General features: G+C 56.1%; 2 protein-coding genes across 2 annotated transcripts; both read right to left on the bottom strand.

The window, feature by feature from the left end:
- Positions 1-1,420: 1,420 nt before the first annotated feature.
- Positions 1,421-8,579, bottom strand: LOC112611902 (cytohesin-2-like). The gene is made up of 7 exons (XM_025365868.1): positions 8,466-8,579; positions 8,157-8,311; positions 7,462-7,496; positions 2,331-2,437; positions 2,131-2,202; positions 1,884-2,038; positions 1,421-1,686 (listed from the first exon to the last, which is right to left on the bottom strand). Exons 1-7 carry the CDS (start codon positions 8,577-8,579, stop codon positions 1,599-1,601), a joined length of 726 nt encoding a protein of 241 aa, XP_025221653.1. The 3' UTR covers positions 1,421-1,598.
- Positions 8,580-8,819: 240 nt separating this feature from the next.
- Positions 8,820-17,896, bottom strand: GRWD1 (glutamate rich WD repeat containing 1). Its single transcript, XM_025366852.1, has 7 exons — positions 16,893-17,896; positions 16,585-16,702; positions 16,247-16,406; positions 12,210-12,423; positions 11,928-12,070; positions 11,529-11,726; positions 8,820-10,076 (listed from the first exon to the last, which is right to left on the bottom strand). Exons 1-7 carry the CDS (start codon positions 17,077-17,079, stop codon positions 9,759-9,761), a joined length of 1,338 nt encoding a protein of 445 aa, XP_025222637.1. The 5' UTR covers positions 17,080-17,896; the 3' UTR covers positions 8,820-9,758.
- Positions 17,897-17,938: the final 42 nt, after the last annotated feature.

Genomic DNA, 17,938 nt, shown 5'->3' with positions numbered 1-17,938 from the left:
GGTCGATGACTCCACTTCCCTGGCACCTGTGGGAAAGAGAAGTGGGGAATTCTATTTTCTCATTTGGAACTCCATTTCCCACCAGCCCCTGGGCCACGGCGGTCAAAGCCTCCTCTCTACCCTCCACAAAAGTACAGGATCGAACCAAGAAAAAGAAGGCAAACACCGCCACAGTCTCGGGAAACTGCGACGCCCGGAAAACCTCGGGTCTGGGTCTACCGTGGCGGGGGCGCCGCACAGCCTGCCGGGAACTGTAGTCCATCTTCCCGCGGAGGGGCGCAGGGTACATGCACTGCGGGACCCTGCAGGCCGGCGGGTGCCTGTGGCCAAGGGCGGGACAGGGATAAAGGCCCAGAATTCCCAAGCGCCAGACCCCATCGGAGAGCTCAACAGCGAACACAGCGGGCAGGAGGGACTACAACTCGCGGCAAGCCTCGGGGCCACCGATGCCTCTCCACCCACGTCCCTGTCCCTGTCCCGGGCCCTGCCGGGAGTTGCAGTTTTTTGTTTTTTAACTAAAGAGCTCCTTGGCTTCAAAGGCGGGCATGGGAGAGTGACATGGGACCTCCCATTCCGCCATTGCACCCTTCTCGGGATCCACGAGCCCTTGTTCTTTGGGGACACCACGCATACCCCAACTGCAGGGCAAAAGGGCACAGGCCTTAGCCCAGGATTCAGGGGTACCCCGCATGCCAAGACTTGACCTTCATAGAGGTGATCCTCACATTTCTTTGGCTGTCTAGAACCTCAGGTAAGACGTTAAGAACGCCGGTCCTCAGCCCTATCCTTGACACAAAATGTCCTCCAAAGGAGGCTAATCCGTTGGGGACAGACAAGCCTGGCTCTGGCACTAGCCCATAGTGCCGCCCTCTTGGCCCCATCTAAGGGTGCCCAGCCCTTCAGGACATCCCATCAGCAAGGCCATTGCAGAACACAGCCACCTCCCCGCTCATTCTTCCCTGACCCTCCGAGGTGGTCACATTTATAGTTCTTCCAGCTCCAGGTTGTCCTCAAGGCCCTGGCCCAGCTCACCTCATCAGTTTTATCTCCTGCCCCTCAAAGACCTCAAGCCCCATGAAAGCAAAGATGGGAACCAGCTAATGGCTGTAGCATAACTGGCTGATGGCTGTCAGGCAACTTCTAGAATGAACGCTAGACCTTAACCCTGAACCCCTGCATTCTAAACTCCGTTTCTGGCCAATTCCAACTCCAGACTTCCACCACATTAACCTTCTCCCTTTCCTCCACTCCTGCTGGGCTCGGGGTGAAACCAGAACAGATCCATCGGGACAGGCCCCAGGAGCCACACCCAGGCAGCACCCACAGACACAGACAGGTCCAGGCCCCTGTCCAGGGAAACAGGGTGGCTCCACCGAGCACCTCAGCTCTGTCAATCCCAAGAAATGAGGGGGTCAGCAGGCCAAGTGGTTAAATAATTAATAAGATTACCAACAGCGTGTTAATTACAAAGAACAGAGAGGAGCTAGAGGTGGTGCATTTTCCAAACAGGGAACCAGGATCCACAGCCCCAAGGCCCAGGGGTCCGGCCACCGAGGCGGGGCAGCTCCGTAATAAATAATGGAGTTGGGGGCAGGGGGTCAGGGCTGCTCCTGCTTCTTCTTGACTGAAATCCGCTTCTTTCTCGCTGCCAGCATCTCATAGAAGGGGTCCACACTCACAGCCGCCCTGCAGAAAGGGAGGGGTCCCAGGATGAGGGCCAAGGAGTCCAGGCCCCCAGCCCCTCCTCCCTCAGACCCAGGAGTCCAGGCTCCAGCCCCTCCTCCCTCTGACCCAGGGGCCCAAGCCCCCAAGCCCCTCCTCCCTCTGACCCAAGGGTCCAGGCCCCAGCCCCTCCTCCGTCAGACCCAAGAGTCCAGGCTCACTGGATAGACTTGATCCACTCATCCTTCTCCTCCTGCGTCGGGGCCGAGATCCGGTACACCATGTGGTTTCCCTCTACCACTCGGCCATCCGCCTCGGTTTTGCAGGCTTTGATGAGCTGCCCCTTATTGTTGGGGATGTAAAGTTCAAAGCAGTTCTGGGGACGAGAGAGGAAGGGCGCAGGTTAAGAGCCAGCCCTGGGCAGAGGAGGCCCCGCCCTGGCAGGAAGGTGTACAGAGAGGGTCTTACTGGTTTCCGGGGGTCGTCCACCTCTCGGATGCTCAGATTCTCCAGGGGGATGATTCCTCGGGGCTCCTTGTCCTGAAGAAGCAAGTTGAACAGAACTCAGACTTCCAAATCTTCACCCCAGCCCGCCTCCCTCAGCCCCAGGAGTGCAGGCTCGCAGCCCTTCCTCCCGGAACCCAAGGGCCCAGCCGGGCCCCGCTCACCGTGGTGTACTCGAAGTAGTAGAGGCAGTTGTCTGTGAGGATAAACCAGCGCCGCTTCCACGTCTTCACCCGGCCCCCTAGAAGGGAAGGGGCGGGAGGGGCCTGGGCTCAACGGGGGACAGGGCCTCTGGGAGATAGGAGGGGCATGAGAAGCAGAGCAAGAGCGGTAGAGGTGGGGCTCCTGGGGCCTAGGACAAAGCCACTGCGTGGGGGGAGACAGACAAGCAGGGCCGGGCGTGCTGGGGCTCCAGGAATCGTCCACCCCCAGCTTGGGGCTCCACATTTTCTAAGTCTGTCAGCCCCAGCCCAGGATCCTGAGCCCCCAGCCCCCTCCTGTGGGCAGGAGGCCAGGGCGCCAGGGCAGCCCCTCCCCTCGTCTAGTGATGGGAGACAAAGACAGGTCGTGTACCTACCTCCTGGGGCAGACAGCGAGAAAGCAGGCAGGACCAGGTGCAGGAGAAGGGAAGGCAGGAGAATGGAGCACCCCCAAGAGCCGCAGACAACAGAAATAGGGTGGGCGCAGGGAGGGATGCGCAGGGGCGGGACAGAGAGGCAAACACAGGAGAGAAACACGCAGAGAGGGAGGAGAGGGAGAGAGAGGGAAGAAAACCAGTTACATCCACATGAGGGGGCGATGGTTGGGGCCCCTCCCTCCCAGAGAGGCCAAGGGCCATGAGCCCCAGGTGGCAGCCTTGAAAACCCCTTGCTTCGGTACAGGGCCCCAGCCTACTCCCTAAGGTCTGTCCTAGACCAGGAGGGTCCTCCCTCGACATGGTAAAAGTGCCTCTCCCCTGGAGGTGGCACCACAGGGGAGAAGGCAAAACCCCCAGTCCTTGGCCTGAGGAGGCCGTGGGGGCCCATCTCAGCTCCTGCACAAAGTGGCTGTGTGACCTCAGGGCACTCTCTTGGACTCTCTGAACTCCAGCCTGCAGACTCACTTCAACCTCCACCTTCCTGTAGCAAAATAACCTGCTTCTGGCTTCCTTGTGGGCCCAGGGTTAAACAATGACAGTAAGAATGGCTTTTATTAGGCATGGAGTAGCAACCACCATCACCAATCTCCACTCCTGTATTTCCATCTTTTAAGGAAGGGGTCCTGGCGAACTGGCACAAAGGGAACAGAGGCCCTCTGGTCAGAGACGTCCCTGGGCTGGGCAGCCTTAGATGGGACTCAAAGCCAAACTGAGGCGTGAGCCTCAATTTCCTCATCTGGGAAATGGGAAAGGTTCCTGCTGACAGGGGCAGTTTTTTTTTTTTTTTTGAGATGGAGTCTCGCTCTGTCGCCCAGGCTGGAGTGCAGTGGCGCAATCTCAGCTCACTGCAACCTCCACCTCCTGGGTTCAAGCAATTCTTGTGCCTCAACCTCCCAAGTAGCTGGGACTACAGGCGCCCGCCACCACGCCCGGCTAATTTTCGTATTTTTAGTAGAGACAGGGTTTCACCATGTTGGCCAGGCTGGTCTCGAACTCCTGACCTCAGGTGATCCGCACGCCTCAGCCTCCCAAAGTGCTGGGATTACAGGCCTAAGCCACCGTGCCCGGCCTGACAGGCGCAGTTTTGAGGGAAGCAGTTCCGCGTGACGCTGGCACCTTCCTGCTTCTTTCTGGCCCACTCACTGCCAGGGGCGCCTCGAGGACTCTCAGATTCCCCCAGCAGTCTGCCTCCCTTGGATCGAATGCGGGGATCTGGACCGGAGTGTTGGTTGGACAGAGATTTGCATGTTTTACTTTTATCTTATAGAGACAGGGTCTTGCTCTGTTACCCACTCCAGGCTGGAGTGCAGTGGCAGAATCACAACTCACTGTAGCCTCGACTGCTTGGGCTCAAACAATCCTCCTGCACCACCAGGCCCGGCTAATTTTTTAATTTTTTGTAGAGATGGGGATATCGTTATATTGCCCAGATGGGTCTCAAACTCCTGACCTCTAGCAATCCTCCTGCGTTGTCCTCCCAAAATGCTGAAATTCCAGGGGTGGGCCACTGTGCCCAGCCTGACTTGCGTATTTTACATTTACCAGGAAACCCTGGCATCTGTGGAGGCGGTGATGCCCTGGTTTAAGAGACAGTTCCACATGGAGAGGCCCCCAAGACTCAAGAGGCCAAAGCTGCCCTGTCCAACCTCCTTCTGAGAAGCCTGGCCTTGACTCCCTTCACTGAGCTAGAAGCTTCCTGTGGGCTCTCCTGCTGCCACGGGAAGCCTCCACCATTGTGCTGGACTGTAACTCCCCAGATCTGTCTCACTGGAGCAGCTGTGCACCGCTTCTCCATTATAAACCACATCTCACACACAGGTGGCACCCACTGTTACCAGGCACGGCTCCAGGCCAGTGTCTCTCAACCTCAACTATGCATTGCGAGCTTAAACGGTGACTGAGGGCCGGGCGCGGTGGCTCAAGCCTGTAATCCCAGCACTTTGGGAGGCCGAGGCGGGTGGATCACGAGGTCAGGAGATCGAGACCATCCTGGCTAACATGGTGAAACCCCGTCTCTACTAAAAATACAAAAAACTAGCCGGGCGTGGTGGCGGGCGCCTGTAGTCCCAGCTACTCGGAGGCTGAGGCAGGAGAATGGCGTGAACCTGGGAGGCGGAGCTTGCAGTGAGCCGAGATCGCGCCACTGCACTCCAGCCTGGGTGACACAGCGCGAGACTCCGTCTCAAAAAAAAAAAAAAAAAAAAAAGACCAGGAAGGGCCTTCTGGATAAGGGCCCGATCCTGGCTTAGTTGCTCACCTACCATGTCCCCTGGGATCCCTGGCTTCCTTTTCCAGAGACTCAGTGTGCTCAGCCATTTACTAGGTGTGTGACTGACAACAGGTCACATCCTTTCCTGAGCCTCAGCTCTCTCATCTGTGAAAGGCAGGAGGCCTGGGGGAGCTGGGCATGGTGGCTCCCACCTGTGATCCCAGCACTTTGGGAGGCCAAGGTGGGAAGATTGTTTGAACCCGGGAGTCTGAAACCAGCTTGGAGAACACAGCAAGATCCTATATTAAAAACAAAAATTATCCAGCCATGGTGATGCAGCTACTCTGAAGGCTGAGGTAGGGGATCACTTGAACCCAGAGTTCAAGGCTGCAGTGAGCTATGATGGTACCACTGCACTGCAGCCTGGGCAACACAGTGAGACCCCATCTCTTTAAAAAAAAAAACAGAGGGCAGATGCAGTGCCTCACACCTGTAATCCTAGTACTTTGGGAGTCCAACTCAGGAGGAACGCGTGAGGCCAGGGGTTTGAGAACCAGCCTGGGGAAGACAGCAAAACCCTGTCTCTAAAAAATAAATAAATAAATAAAAAATAAATGAAGCAAAGAAATGGAGGGAATGGCAGCAGTCTGTCAGGGTGGAGGAAAGGAAAGGGCTAGGCATGGACCTGCACCCCTCATCGCCCTCAGGGTTCGCTGCAAGGTTACCGAACACGTGGTCCTGTGCTGGGAACTTCCCAGGAACTGGCTGGATCAGGACAAACCATACCAGGGGTTCAATAATGTGTGCTGGAACCTGGGGATCCTCAGGGGTTTCTTGGCAGGGCCTGGCACACTCCATTTGAAAAGAAGACCATGGCCGGGCGCGGTGGCTCAAGCCTGTAATCCCAGCACTTTGGGAGGCCGAGATGGGCGGATCATGAGGTCAGGAGATCGAGACCATCCTGGCTAATACGGTGAAACCCCGTCTCTACTAAAAAATACAAAAAACTAGCCGGGCGAAGTGGTGGGTGCCTGTAGTCCCAGCTACTTGGGAGGCTGAGGCAGGAGAATGGCGTGAACCCGAGAGGAGGAGCTTGCAGTGAGCTGAGATCCGGCCACTGCACTCCAGCCTGGGTGACAGAGCAAGACTCCGTCTCAAAAAAAAAAAAAAAAAAAGAAAAGAAGACCATGAGACAACGTCAAGTTTGGCACCAACTGGGTCTCCCAAAGCCCTGCACCTGCTTCCCACAACCACCGAGGCAGCCCTGCCATTCGCTGGGGTTCATTAGGCCCACTTGACAGAGGCAAAGCTGAGGCTGAGGTGAGAGGGGACCAGCCTGGCTGTGTCCGGCGCCCACAATGTACCCCAACCTTGACTCTGTCTCACCCTTGACAACCCTGCATGTTAGAGACTGTTCTCCCAAAAAGGGGAAATAGGCTTGTCGCTCAAGGGGGCAGTCTGGAGGGCAACATCAGGATGCAGCGTGTACACCTGCAGCCCTCCCCAGCCTGGGGATCCCCAGCCTGCACTGGCTCCACCCTCGGGAACCACCCCCCTGGGCTAGGGAGGAGATGGGCACTGACACTGACCTGTGCTCCCCAGTCCCCAGCCTGGACCTCTCACCCCGACTTGCCCATCTCTCACCAAAGCCCTTTGATGAAGGGACGTGGCTTTCCACAGAAAAGCCAGCTGAGGCTCAGGTTAGTCCCTTGTGACAGGTCTCTCAGCCAGTGGGGAGAGGAGTGGCAAAACCTAGCCTCCCACCCAGGCCTCCTGGGAGCCACTGCCCGAGTGCCAAACCACTGTCTTCCCAAGTGCACTCTGGTTTCAAACACACCTAGTACAGGCGAGGCCTCGCAGTGAGCTCCCGACATGCCCGCAGCCCCCACTGGACTCTCAAGACCCCACTGCTCACCTTGGCCGCTCAGGATGCCGGGAGGTGAAGATCATCACCCCCTTTCACAGCTGGGGAACAGGCTCAGGGAACGCCACGAGCTGGCCAGGTCCCCGCAGTGCCAGGGAGAATGCCCGTTGGGTCCTAAGCCTTTCTTTCCTTCCCAGAGCTCTGCCCTTGAAATCCTCCAGTCCCACCTCAGCCCCGTGAGGCAGACCCACGTCTACTTCCCAAAGCCGACGGGGACCTTCACCAGGGGGCTGTCTGTGGCCAACATGGCCCAGCTCCCAGGCTGGCTGTGACTCAGGCTTGGGGCACCCCCCTCCCCTGGCAAAAGCAGGGCGGGAGGGAAAGGGATCCTCCACCTGACCTGCAAGAGCAGCTTAATGTTTCCATATAAAGGACATACAGGGCTTAAGGTGCTTCAACTTCGTGTCAAAGTCACTGTCTAATCTGAGGCCAAGAAGCCCCACCCCCAGGCCCCACCCTTACCCACCCAAATAAACACTCTCACTCTTCCAAAACCAGGGGTGTTCCCCGCTGCTCCCCACCTACCAGTGGGGGCTGGATGGCAGGTTGGAAAGCAGAGACTGCAGAAAGACAAGGACATGCAGAGATGGGAAGGAGGAGGGGTGTTGAGAGGGTGCCCCGAGAAAAAGTACAGGGACCAAGCAGGACAGGGACCCAGAAGCAAAGGGACAGAGATCCAGAGGGAAAGGGACAGAGACCTTGAGAAAGGACAGAGACCCAGAGAGAAAGGGACAGAGACGGTGACAGGACAGAGACTCTGAGACAGAGGGGGGCAGAGACCCAGAGAGAGGGGGGGACAGAGACCTAGATGGAGGGAGACAGAGGAGACAGAGGTAGACAAGGCAATTGGGAAAATGAAAAAGAGAAAAGAAATGTTTTAAGAAACGGCGACATGGGGAGATGAAATTGTGAAGACACAGAGAGGCAGAGAGATGGGAGAGACAGAGAAGCGGGGGAAAGAGAGAGAGAGAGAGAGAGAGAGGCTTTGTTTGAAAGGATGGAAGCCAGTGAGAAAATGCATAACATGGGGATGGGGTGAGAGGTGGAGGCACTGAACCTGGGGGTAGATTCTCCTGGCGCTGAGCCTGTCGCTGATGGAAAGACAGGACCTCCTTGAGGGGGCCACGCTGAGGACAGGGATGCTGGGGGAGAGGTGGATGGGGACGATGCAGCAGAGCAGGAGGGGATGGCTCAGCGGGGCCTTGCGTGGAGGCACATACCTGGTGGGGCGGCCCACCCCCATGCCCTCCGCTGGGGGCTCCTTGGTTAGGGCTGAGGGGAAGCCTCTGTGGGTGCCAAGGGGCTGTAGTCTGTCCTTGGTCCCAGGGGCCGTGTGACAGGCACCCGACCTCGGAGTCCACAGACGGATCAGAGGCTGGATGGAGGGGGGCCGGGGGTGGGGCTTGCTGAGAGCCGCAGAGGGGGAGCCAGGGAGGCCGGCCAGGCAGAGCGGCTGGGCCACAGCCCAGGCAGGCTGGACAGGAGACAGCGGCGGAGGAGACAGCAACTGGGGGGGCAGGGAAACTGACAGTGGGGGACACGAGACTCTGAAAGAGGGGGACACAAAGAAAGAAACGTGATAAAGGGGAGAAGGACTGAAGGAGAAATGGGCGCTCCTGAGTTCCCTGAGATGAAGCCTTCATCAGCTGGTGGGGGGCAGGGGTAAGGCCCCTGTCACAGCTCGAGTGAGTTCCAGATGAACGGACACTTAGAGAAGGTAGAACGTGGCAGCACCCAGTGGGCGGAGGGAGGGTTGCACTGGACTCCCAGTGGCCTCCCCTAGCCTAGCGGCCTGGGGGCAGCGGGCACCAAATTCCTCCCCACCCCCAAACTCCCCCCAGTTTCCTCACAGGGCTGTGGCCAAAGGACCAGAGTCTCACACGCACCTCAGGCCTCTTCCTGGTCCTTTATTGCTGCTCAGGAGCCCTGACCTTCCTCCCGACACAGCACCAGCTTCTAGGTCAGGGAGGAGGGGAGGGGGTCGCATGTAGCCCCCACACGGGGAAATCCTGGTCAAACCCAGCTGGCAGGAAGACAAGGGGCAGAAGCAAATTGTGTTGGAAGAACCCACACCTCAAATTTGATGCAGCCATTGTATATCCCCCGAGTTTCCTGCTGGGAACCAGCAGTCAAAACGGGACGCGGTGGCTCACGCCTGTAATCCCAGCACTCTGGGAGGCCGGGGTGGGCAGATCACTTGAGATCAAGAGTTTGAGACCAGCCTGGCCAACATGGTGAAACCCCGTCTCTACTAAAAATAGAAAAATGAACAGGGTGTGGTGGCACATGCCTGTAATCCCAGCTACCCGGGAGACTGAGTCAAGAGAATCACTTGAACCCAGGAGGCAGAGCTTGCAGTGAGCCAAGATCATGTCACCGCACTCCAGCCTGGGCGACAGACCAAGACTCCGTCTCAAACAAACAAAAAACTGGGTTCTGGGGCACAGGTCAAATGGGCGACAGCTGACAGGAAGGAATCCATCGACACACAGGCCACACCAGGCCACACAAGTCTCTGGGTGGGAGTGGTCTTACAGAGCCCTGGTTACACCAAGTTCTTTGGTGAGAGGAGCCACTGGATCAGACCCAGGCCTTCTAGAGAACAACACATCAAACAGAATCCATCATGGTCGCCCAGAGGCCAGCCAGTCCCAGTCAACAGACCCGAATGAACCCAGAGGCCAGCCAGTCCCAGTCAACAGACCCGAATGAACCCAGAGGCCAGCCAGTCCCAGTCAACAGACCCGAATGAACCCCTTCCGGGGGGCCCAGTTCGACTTCAGTTTCCAAGCAGGAAGCAAAAGCAGGGCCAGTGGGATGCCTCAGACGCTGATAGTGCGGAAGACGGTGAAGCCCGACAGCGCCGTGCTGACCAGGAGCCCCGGGCACTGCGGGTGCCAGTGCAGCTCCTTCAGCTCAGTCTCGCCCTGGTGCACGAACAGCAGCTGCTGCGGGAGGTCGGCCAGTCCGGGATCAGCCTCCACGTCGCCTGCCTCAGGGTCCCGCTCCACTGCCAGGTCCCACTGTGTGATCTGGTGGTCTGCACCCGAGGCTGCAAAGACCCCGCTGTCCTGGGGGTGCCACTCGACGGAGGTCACGGGGGCCACGTGCTGCTTGAAGGTGGCCACTGGGGAGCCAGACTAGAAGGACAGGATGGGAGTGGTGGGCTCTGAATGCCTCAGCCTGACTCCTCGGGGGGACCCAGGCAGAACCCCCAACCCCTCTCGAGCCTCAGGGTTCAGCCAGGGCCCCACCTCTTAAGCCCTCACAAGCCCACAGTCCAGAAAAGGGACACAGGGTAATTCTGGCTGCTAAGAAGGCTGACCAGCCCAGGGGTTGCTGGGAATTGGGATTGACTTGCAAAGAAGCCCCTCCCAGCTCAGGTCACAGCTGCTCTTCCCCCTGCCTGCCTGTTTCCTTCCCTGTAAAAGGACGGCATGGGCCGGGCATGGTGGTTCACGCCTGTAATCCCAGTACTTTGGGAGGCTGAGGCGGGCGGATCACCTGAGGTCAGGAGTTGGAGACCAGCCTGGCCAGCATAGTGAAACCCCGTCTCTACTAAAAATACAAAATTAGCCAGGCGTGGTGGTGCACGCCTGTAATCCCAGCTACTCGGGAGGCTGAGGCAGGAGAATGGCTTGAACCCTGGAGGGGGAGGTTGTGGTGAGCTGAGACCACGCCATTGCACTCCAGCCTGGGCAACAAGAGCAAAACTCCGTCTCAAATTAAAAAAAAAAAAAAAAAAATGGAGGGCAATGGCTCTCCCAGAGCTCTCCCGGCAGATTCTACAAAGGCCTGAAAGGAGGCAGAAGCACAATCCCCGGAAGCCGACCCAGAGAAAGACTAAGAATGACAGCACTTTCACTACAGCAAATGCCCCGCTCAACTGGCGTCTCTCTCATTAGGAGAAGCGGCTCTGAAGTTCCAATGGTCAACAAGCTGGGCCCTGTGTGACCTGGTGGGCCTGGGAGGCTGGAATCCATCTCCAGCCTCTTCCCCAGGGCTGATGCTATAGAAACGATCAAACTGGAGGGGAAAAAGGATGACATCATGGCAGCCCAGGAAGGCAGAGCCACACAAAGCTGTGGCTTTGTCCAGAGGGATGCCAGACACTGCAACTCCTCCTGCGCAGGGACCCTCCCAGCTCCACAGTGTCAACCCCTAGCTTGGCTGTCATGTCACAGCGGCCCCTGTCCTTTCTGTGCCTCAGTCCTCTCCTACAACGAGCAGGCTGGGCCCCGATTCTCAGTTGCATCTATAAATCTACCACTCTCTGAAGCTTTCAGCACTGGCTGTACAGACGGCTGTACTTCTGCCCACAGGCAGGTGAGAGTTCTGGTCTCTGCAGCCCTAGCCCCTCCATTTCTTGTCAGCTGTTCCCCTGGTGGAGTGAGTGACTCCAAGAGTGGAGACGCACCACCCTTCTTCTTGTTGAGCCTGTTTCCTCCTCTGTACCCTGAAAAGGCGGGTGTCTAGTTCTAAGGGCTCTCCAGCTCTGCTGAATAAAACCATTCAAGGAGGGAGGATCCTACAAATCCCAGGGCTGCTGGGAGCAAGCTTCTCTAGACCCCGGGGGCAGGCTGGGAAAATACCTTGAACTGCCGAAGGTCCCAGATCTTGAGGGCCCCGTCGTCCCCGCCACTGAGCAGGAAGGGCTCCCGGCGGCTCCAGCTGATGACATTGACGTCCCCATCATGGGCGGTGGCCGTGGTGAGCATGCAGGCCTTGCTGGGGGCTGCCCGGATGTCCCAGATGCGGATGGAGGCGTCAGCTGAGCAGGAGGCGAACACCTGGGGGAGGCGGAGTCTGAGTGGTCCTGATGCCCGGCAGCGGTGGGCTACTCTCTCTTCCACTGTCCCCCTTACTAGCACTTGGCCTGGAAACTAAGTCTCCGTCAGGCTCCCAGCCCTCTTTTCCCTCAGACCTAGGAGTCTAGGTCCCTGGCATGAACTCCATCAGAACTAGACGACCAGACCCCCGCCCACCCTCACCGTGTTCTCGGTCGGTGACCACTGCAGGTCCTCCACAGAGCGCGTGTGGCCCACGAATGGCCGCTGGTCCACGTGCCAGGAGCCGCCGTCCGTAGGTGTCCAGAGGTGGATGTTCTTTTGACAGTCACCGGTCAGCAGGCGACCTGGGGAAGGGAGTCAGGAAATGACCTCGCCCCACCTGGCCGCAGCTCATCCCCCTCCCTGGAGTCTAAGCCCCCGCCCCTTGCCACGGAGCCTACTCCCCCCACCTCCCGGGGACTCCTCAACACCCCAGGGACTCACCGGGAACCCGGGGGGACCAGTCAAGGGCAAAGCCCTCGCCCATGTGCCCAGCAAAGGAGAAGATGGGCTTCATTTGGGCCTGCTCATCCCGGAGGAAGGCTGCCAGGGCCTGGGGGTCCTCCACCACCTGCAGAAGCCGCCGCAGCGCAAACACCTCCACGTGGCCCTTCTCTGACCACACCCCAGCCACGGGCTCCTCACCCAGCCACGACACCTGCAGAAGAGCCGGGGGAGGAAGGGTGATGTGAAATGAGCGGAGAGGAGGATTGGGGCACTGACCACAAGCTCCCCATATCCCAGAGAACCAGAAGCGCGGTTCCTCAGATCTCCGAGGCCTGGAACTACAGCTCCTAGAAACCTCTGTGGGAAGAAAATCATAACCTGCAAAAACCAGCATGGTAACCGGGACAGTTCTCCACAGCGGGGTGGGAGTGGGCGGAGCGGGGAGTTGAGGTGGGAGGATAGAGCCCCAAGATGCCTGGGAGCTGAGGCTGCAATTCCTGCCAGTCCTTGGGAGGGTGTTCAGGCTCCTGGTCTTGGTAACCCTCTAAATGCTGGAAGGCCACAAGGCTCAGTCCTTGGATCTCCTTGCGTCTGTGTTTGTTCACCAGGAGACCCAGTCCAGCCACAAGGTTTCTAGTACCCCTAGCCCTGACATCTCTCCTGGGCTCCAGACTCCTACTGCACTGACCGTTCAAACTTTTTTGTTTTTGAGATAGGGTCCAGCTCTGCTGCCCAGGATGGAGTGCAGTGATGCCATCACGGCTCACTGCAGCCTCAACCTCCTGGGCTCAAGTGATCCTCCCACCTCAGTCTCCCAGGTAGTTGGGACTATGGGTGAGCACCACCACATCTGGCTTTAAAAATGTATTTTTTTGTAGGCCGGGCACGGTGGCTCACACCTGTAATCCCAGCACTTTGGGAGGCTGAGGCAGGCGGATCACGAGGTCAGGAGTTCGAGACCATCCTGGTTAACACCGTGAAACCCCATCTCTACTAAAAATGCAAAAAATTAGCCAGACGTGGTGGCGGGCACCTGTAGTCTCAGCTACTCTGGAGGCTGAGGCAGGAGAATGCCGTGAACCCAGGAGGCAGAGTTTGCAGTAAGCTGAGATCGTGCCACAGCACTCCAGCCTGGGTGACAGAGCGAGACTGTGTCTCATTAAAAAAAAAAAAAAAAATTTTATTTGCAGAGACAGGCTCTCACTTTATCACCCAGGCTGGTCTGGAACTCCTGGTCTCAAGTCATCCTTCTGCACTGGCTTCCCAAAGTGCTGGGATTACAGGTGTGAGCCACTATGCCAGCTTGAGCATTCAAACTTAACCAATGTCAAGCTCCTAATCGCCACCTGCAACTGCTCCCTCTCCACCTCAGGCCCAAAACTACAGGACTCATTCTTGTCTTGTCCCTTCTTCCTCATGCCCAGCACCTACGCTGGCTACACTAAGAATGCTCACTTCCAGGGCTGGGCGCAATGGTTCACGCCTGTAATCCCAGCACTTTGGGAGGCCGAGGAGGGCGGATCACCTGAGGTCAGGAGTTCAAGACCAGCCTGGCCAGCATGGTGAAACCCCATCTCTACTAAAAATGCAAAAGTTAGCCAGGCGTGCTGGTGGGTGGCTGTAATCCCAGCTACTTAGGAGGCCGAGGCAGGAGAATCGCTTGAACCCAGGAGTCAGAGGTTGTAATAAGCCAAGATTGCGCCATTGCACTCCAGCCTGGGTGACAAAAGTGAGATTCCGTCTCAAAAAAAAAAAAAAACAAAAAAACCCCTCACTTCCAACCCCCTTCTCATGATCTCTATTGCTGTCACACTACTACTGATGTCCATCCTTGCCCTGAATACTATAAGTCTTCCCACAGGATTCTTTCCTCCTACCATTGCCTCTCTGCAATTGATATTTAAAACAGCAGCCAGAGGGATCACTTTAAAACAAAAGCCAGACCCTGTCTTTCCTCTGCCCGGAACCCTCCAATGTCTCCCAGTTAAAAGCTGGAGTACTTAAAGTGGCCAACAAGGCTCTGAACAATGTCTTCTCTGTGCCCGCCCCCCAAATTGTGTCACTGTCCCTCCTTGTTCATTCTGCTCCAGACAGACTGGACTCCCCAGCTTCGCTTGAAACTCTTCAAACATGCCAAGCTCACTCCAGAGCCTTTGAACTTGTGTTTTCCTTGCCTGCAAATTCTTGTCCAGGGTTCACTGCCCCACTACCTGTGAATATCTACTCAAATGGCATTTTATGACTGAATACTTCCTCACCACACTGTTTAAAAATAGCAACCCACTCCTGGAGCACCCTAACCCTCTTCCCCTGCTTCCTTTGAATTTTTTCCAGGATAGTTAACACCTTTGGACATGGTACACATTTACTTAGTTTCATCTCGTTCCCTTCCCCGACTAGTGTGTAAGTTCATGGAGCCGCAGACCTTTTGCTTGCTGCTAAATCCTCTGCATCTAGAACAGTACTGAAACATAGCAAAAATAATTTCATGGAAACAGACAGTCCCAGCTATAAATCAAGTACTGCTCTAAGTGCTCTTCACATACCATATCATTCTATTTACAAGTCTACCTGATCAGAAGATGTTTTAGCTTTGAAGCAAAAAAACAAATAAACAGGCTGGGCACAGTGCCTCATGCCTATACTCCTAGCATTTTGGGAGGCCAAGGTGGGCAGATCACTTGAGTTCAGGAGTTCAAGACCGGCCTGGCCAACATGATGAGACTCCGTCTCTACTAAAAATACAAAAAATAGCCGGGCGCGGTGGTGTGCACTTGTGGTCCCAGCTACCTGGGAGGCTGAGGCAGGATAATCACTTGACCCTGGAAGGCAGAGGTTGCAGTGAACCGAGGTCACGCCATTGCACTCCAGCCTGGGCAATGGGAGTGAAACCCTGACTCAAAAACAAAACAAACAGCCACAACCAAAAATAGTTCCTGAATGGTAACAGAAAATACATACCTCCTATTACATACAACCAGGTGCTATTCTAGGCACTATATGTTATTTCATTTGACCTCATGCCAGCCCCATCAGATAAGTTCTGTAACTCACTATGTTACCAAAGAGAAAAGTGAAGAACATAAAACATACCCTGACTTTGGAAGCCTGAGGCATGAGGATCACTTGAGGTCAGGAGTTTGAGACCAGCCTAGCCAACACGGTGAAACCTCTTCTCTACTAAAAATGCAAAAAATTGGCTGGACGCAGTGGCTCACGCCTGTAATCTCAGCACTTTGGGAGGCCAAAGCAGGCGGATCACGAGGTCAGGAGTTCGAGACCAGCCTGACCAACATGGTGAAACCCCGTCTCTACCAAAAATACAAAAATTAGCCAGGCATGGTGGCATGTGCCTGTAATTCCAGCTACTCAGGAGGCTGAGGCAGTAGAATCGCTTGAATCTGGGGGGCGGAGTTTGCAGTGAGCCGAGATCACGCCATTGCCCTCCAGTCTGGGTGACAAAGCAAGACTTCGTCTCAAAAAAAAAAACCCAAAAAACAAAAAATTATAAGGGTGTGGTGGCAGGCGCCTGTAGTCCCAGCTACTTGGGAGGCCAAGGCAGGAGAATCGCTTGAACCTGGGAAAAAGAGGTTGCAGTGAGTCAAGATCACACCACTGCACTCCAGCCTGGGCAACAGAGAGACACTCCATCTCAAAAAAACAAAGGCCGGGCACGGTAGCTCAAGCCTGTAATCCCAGCACTTTGGGAGGCCGAGGCGGGCGGATCACCTGAGGCCAGGAGTTCAAGACCATCCTGGCCAACATGGCCAAACACTGTCTCTACTAAAAATGCAAAAATTAACCAGGTGTGGTGGAGTGTGCCTGTAATCCCAGCTACTCGGGAGGCGGAGGTTGCAGTGAGCCGAGATTGTGCCACTGCACTCCAGCCTGGGTGACAGAGCAAGAGTCGGTCTCAAAAACGAAAAAAAAAAAAAAAAAAAAAGGACATGAGGATGTGTTGGGAGTTAGGGACACAGGGGTCGGGTCCGGTGTGTTTCAGAGTACACAGAGCAGGTTCCTGGGACCACACCTACCCGAACTCGGTTGATGCCACCATAGTGGGGCAACATGGCCAGCTCCAGCTGAGGCTTCCGCTCTTCCTCATCCTCTTCATCTTCCTCCTCCTCTTCATCACTGCCCTCTGAGGGTGGGGGCTTCGTCCCATGCAGATTGTGCATACGAAGAATCATCAGTCTGGGGGAAATTGTGGGGTGAGTTACGCACTAGATGCCACGATTCTTAGGAAGGAGAGAGGCTGGAAACCCAGACTCCTGGGTCTGCGAGAGACAGAAACTGGAAGCCCTAACTCCTGGGTCCTGAGGAAGGGGCTGGAAACTGAGCCTCCTGGTCCTGGAAACGCCTCGGGTTTTACCTGTTGCTCTGGGCGCTCTCAGCCTGGGTCCCAGCACACAAGTAAAGTGTAAGAGGAAGCTCTGTCCTGTTGTCTCCCAGGTGATCCCGGACTATGTCAAAGCTGAGACAGGGGGCGCCTGGGGATGGAAGGAGGGGTTTACGAGTTAAGACGGGACAGTGAGAGCTCAGTCCCCGTCTCCCTCATGGATCAACCGCCTCCGGTGTGAAATCCTCTCTTGGACCCCAGCCTTCTCTTCCCGAGCACCTCTCAGGTTAAAGGCTGGGGATTAGCCACCTCAGGACCCTGGAGTCCGGACTCAGCCCTACCAGTCTGCGCTCGGTGGTAGAGCACGTAGGCCTCCTCGTCCATGACCAGTTCCTCTCCTTCGCGTAGCGGCGGTCCCCGGCCGGGCAGGTAGACCTGGGCCGGGCCCTCGGAACTCGTGTCGCCAGACTCGGCTTCCATAGGTTCCCCGGTTTCACACGTGTGCCGCCGACCCTTGCGCGCCGCCATCTTCGAACCCTCTCACTGCTGACGTCCGGTAAGAGCGTCACTTCCGGGTTTCGCCTTCCGCCTAATGAGATCAGCCCTCCTGCGCGGTTACCTTGGAAACCCCAGGGACAGCTCATTCGAGAGGGTAATGCGGCAACACGGGAGGAGAACTCAGGTAATGGCGCCAGCGAAAAAAGCCTGCGGATACGGAGAAACTGCATCTTCGCGTGACTTTGGGCGCTGTTCCTCGCGGTAGTGGCAAGGCCTCCTGGGAGTTGTAGTTCTACGGGAGGCCTGTTTTCCGCATCTTCCACTTTGATTCCCAGAGCGTTCTTTCCACTTAATTAATTATTCATGTATGCAAATTTGCTCTCTCACTGGCAAGGAGATTGGGTTTCTGCTCCCTGAGGACCCAAAAGGCCGGTTTCTTCTCCTCTCTGTGTTTTGATGGCTTTGTTTCAAAAACGCCTTCTTGTAGACAGGATGGATATTATCTGTAAGTTAGGCGGTTCAATCTACCCTCTAGGGGCAGTCAATTGCCTAACTAGACATTCACATTGCAGCTCTGGTCAGCGAGCACTTAATCAGAAAGTCCACCCTCTGGAGGCAGCTATTACAAGTGCTTCGTCTCTCTTTATCGCCCATCAGCACCAGCGGTTTGGCTAATTGACATAATGAAATGTTAGAAATAGATTCTCATTGGTGAGATTAACAGCATTCAAGATAATGCGGATTGGCTGGGATATGTCAGACACTCTCCTAGCTTGCATGAACAGGATATTAAGAATCTAGCAAGCCTTGGTGCCTATAGCCATAGGAAATAAAACCATACTTTTGATCCTAATATGTTTTGTCTCCCGGATCTATCTCACCACTCTCT

The sequence above is a fragment of the Theropithecus gelada genome, chromosome 19 (genome assembly GCF_003255815.1).
Source record: "Theropithecus gelada isolate Dixy chromosome 19, Tgel_1.0, whole genome shotgun sequence".
Classification (NCBI taxonomy): domain Eukaryota; kingdom Metazoa; phylum Chordata; class Mammalia; order Primates; family Cercopithecidae; genus Theropithecus; species Theropithecus gelada.
The sequence above is the reverse complement of the archived record's forward strand: the minus strand, read 5'-3'. Positions and strand labels throughout refer to the sequence as shown.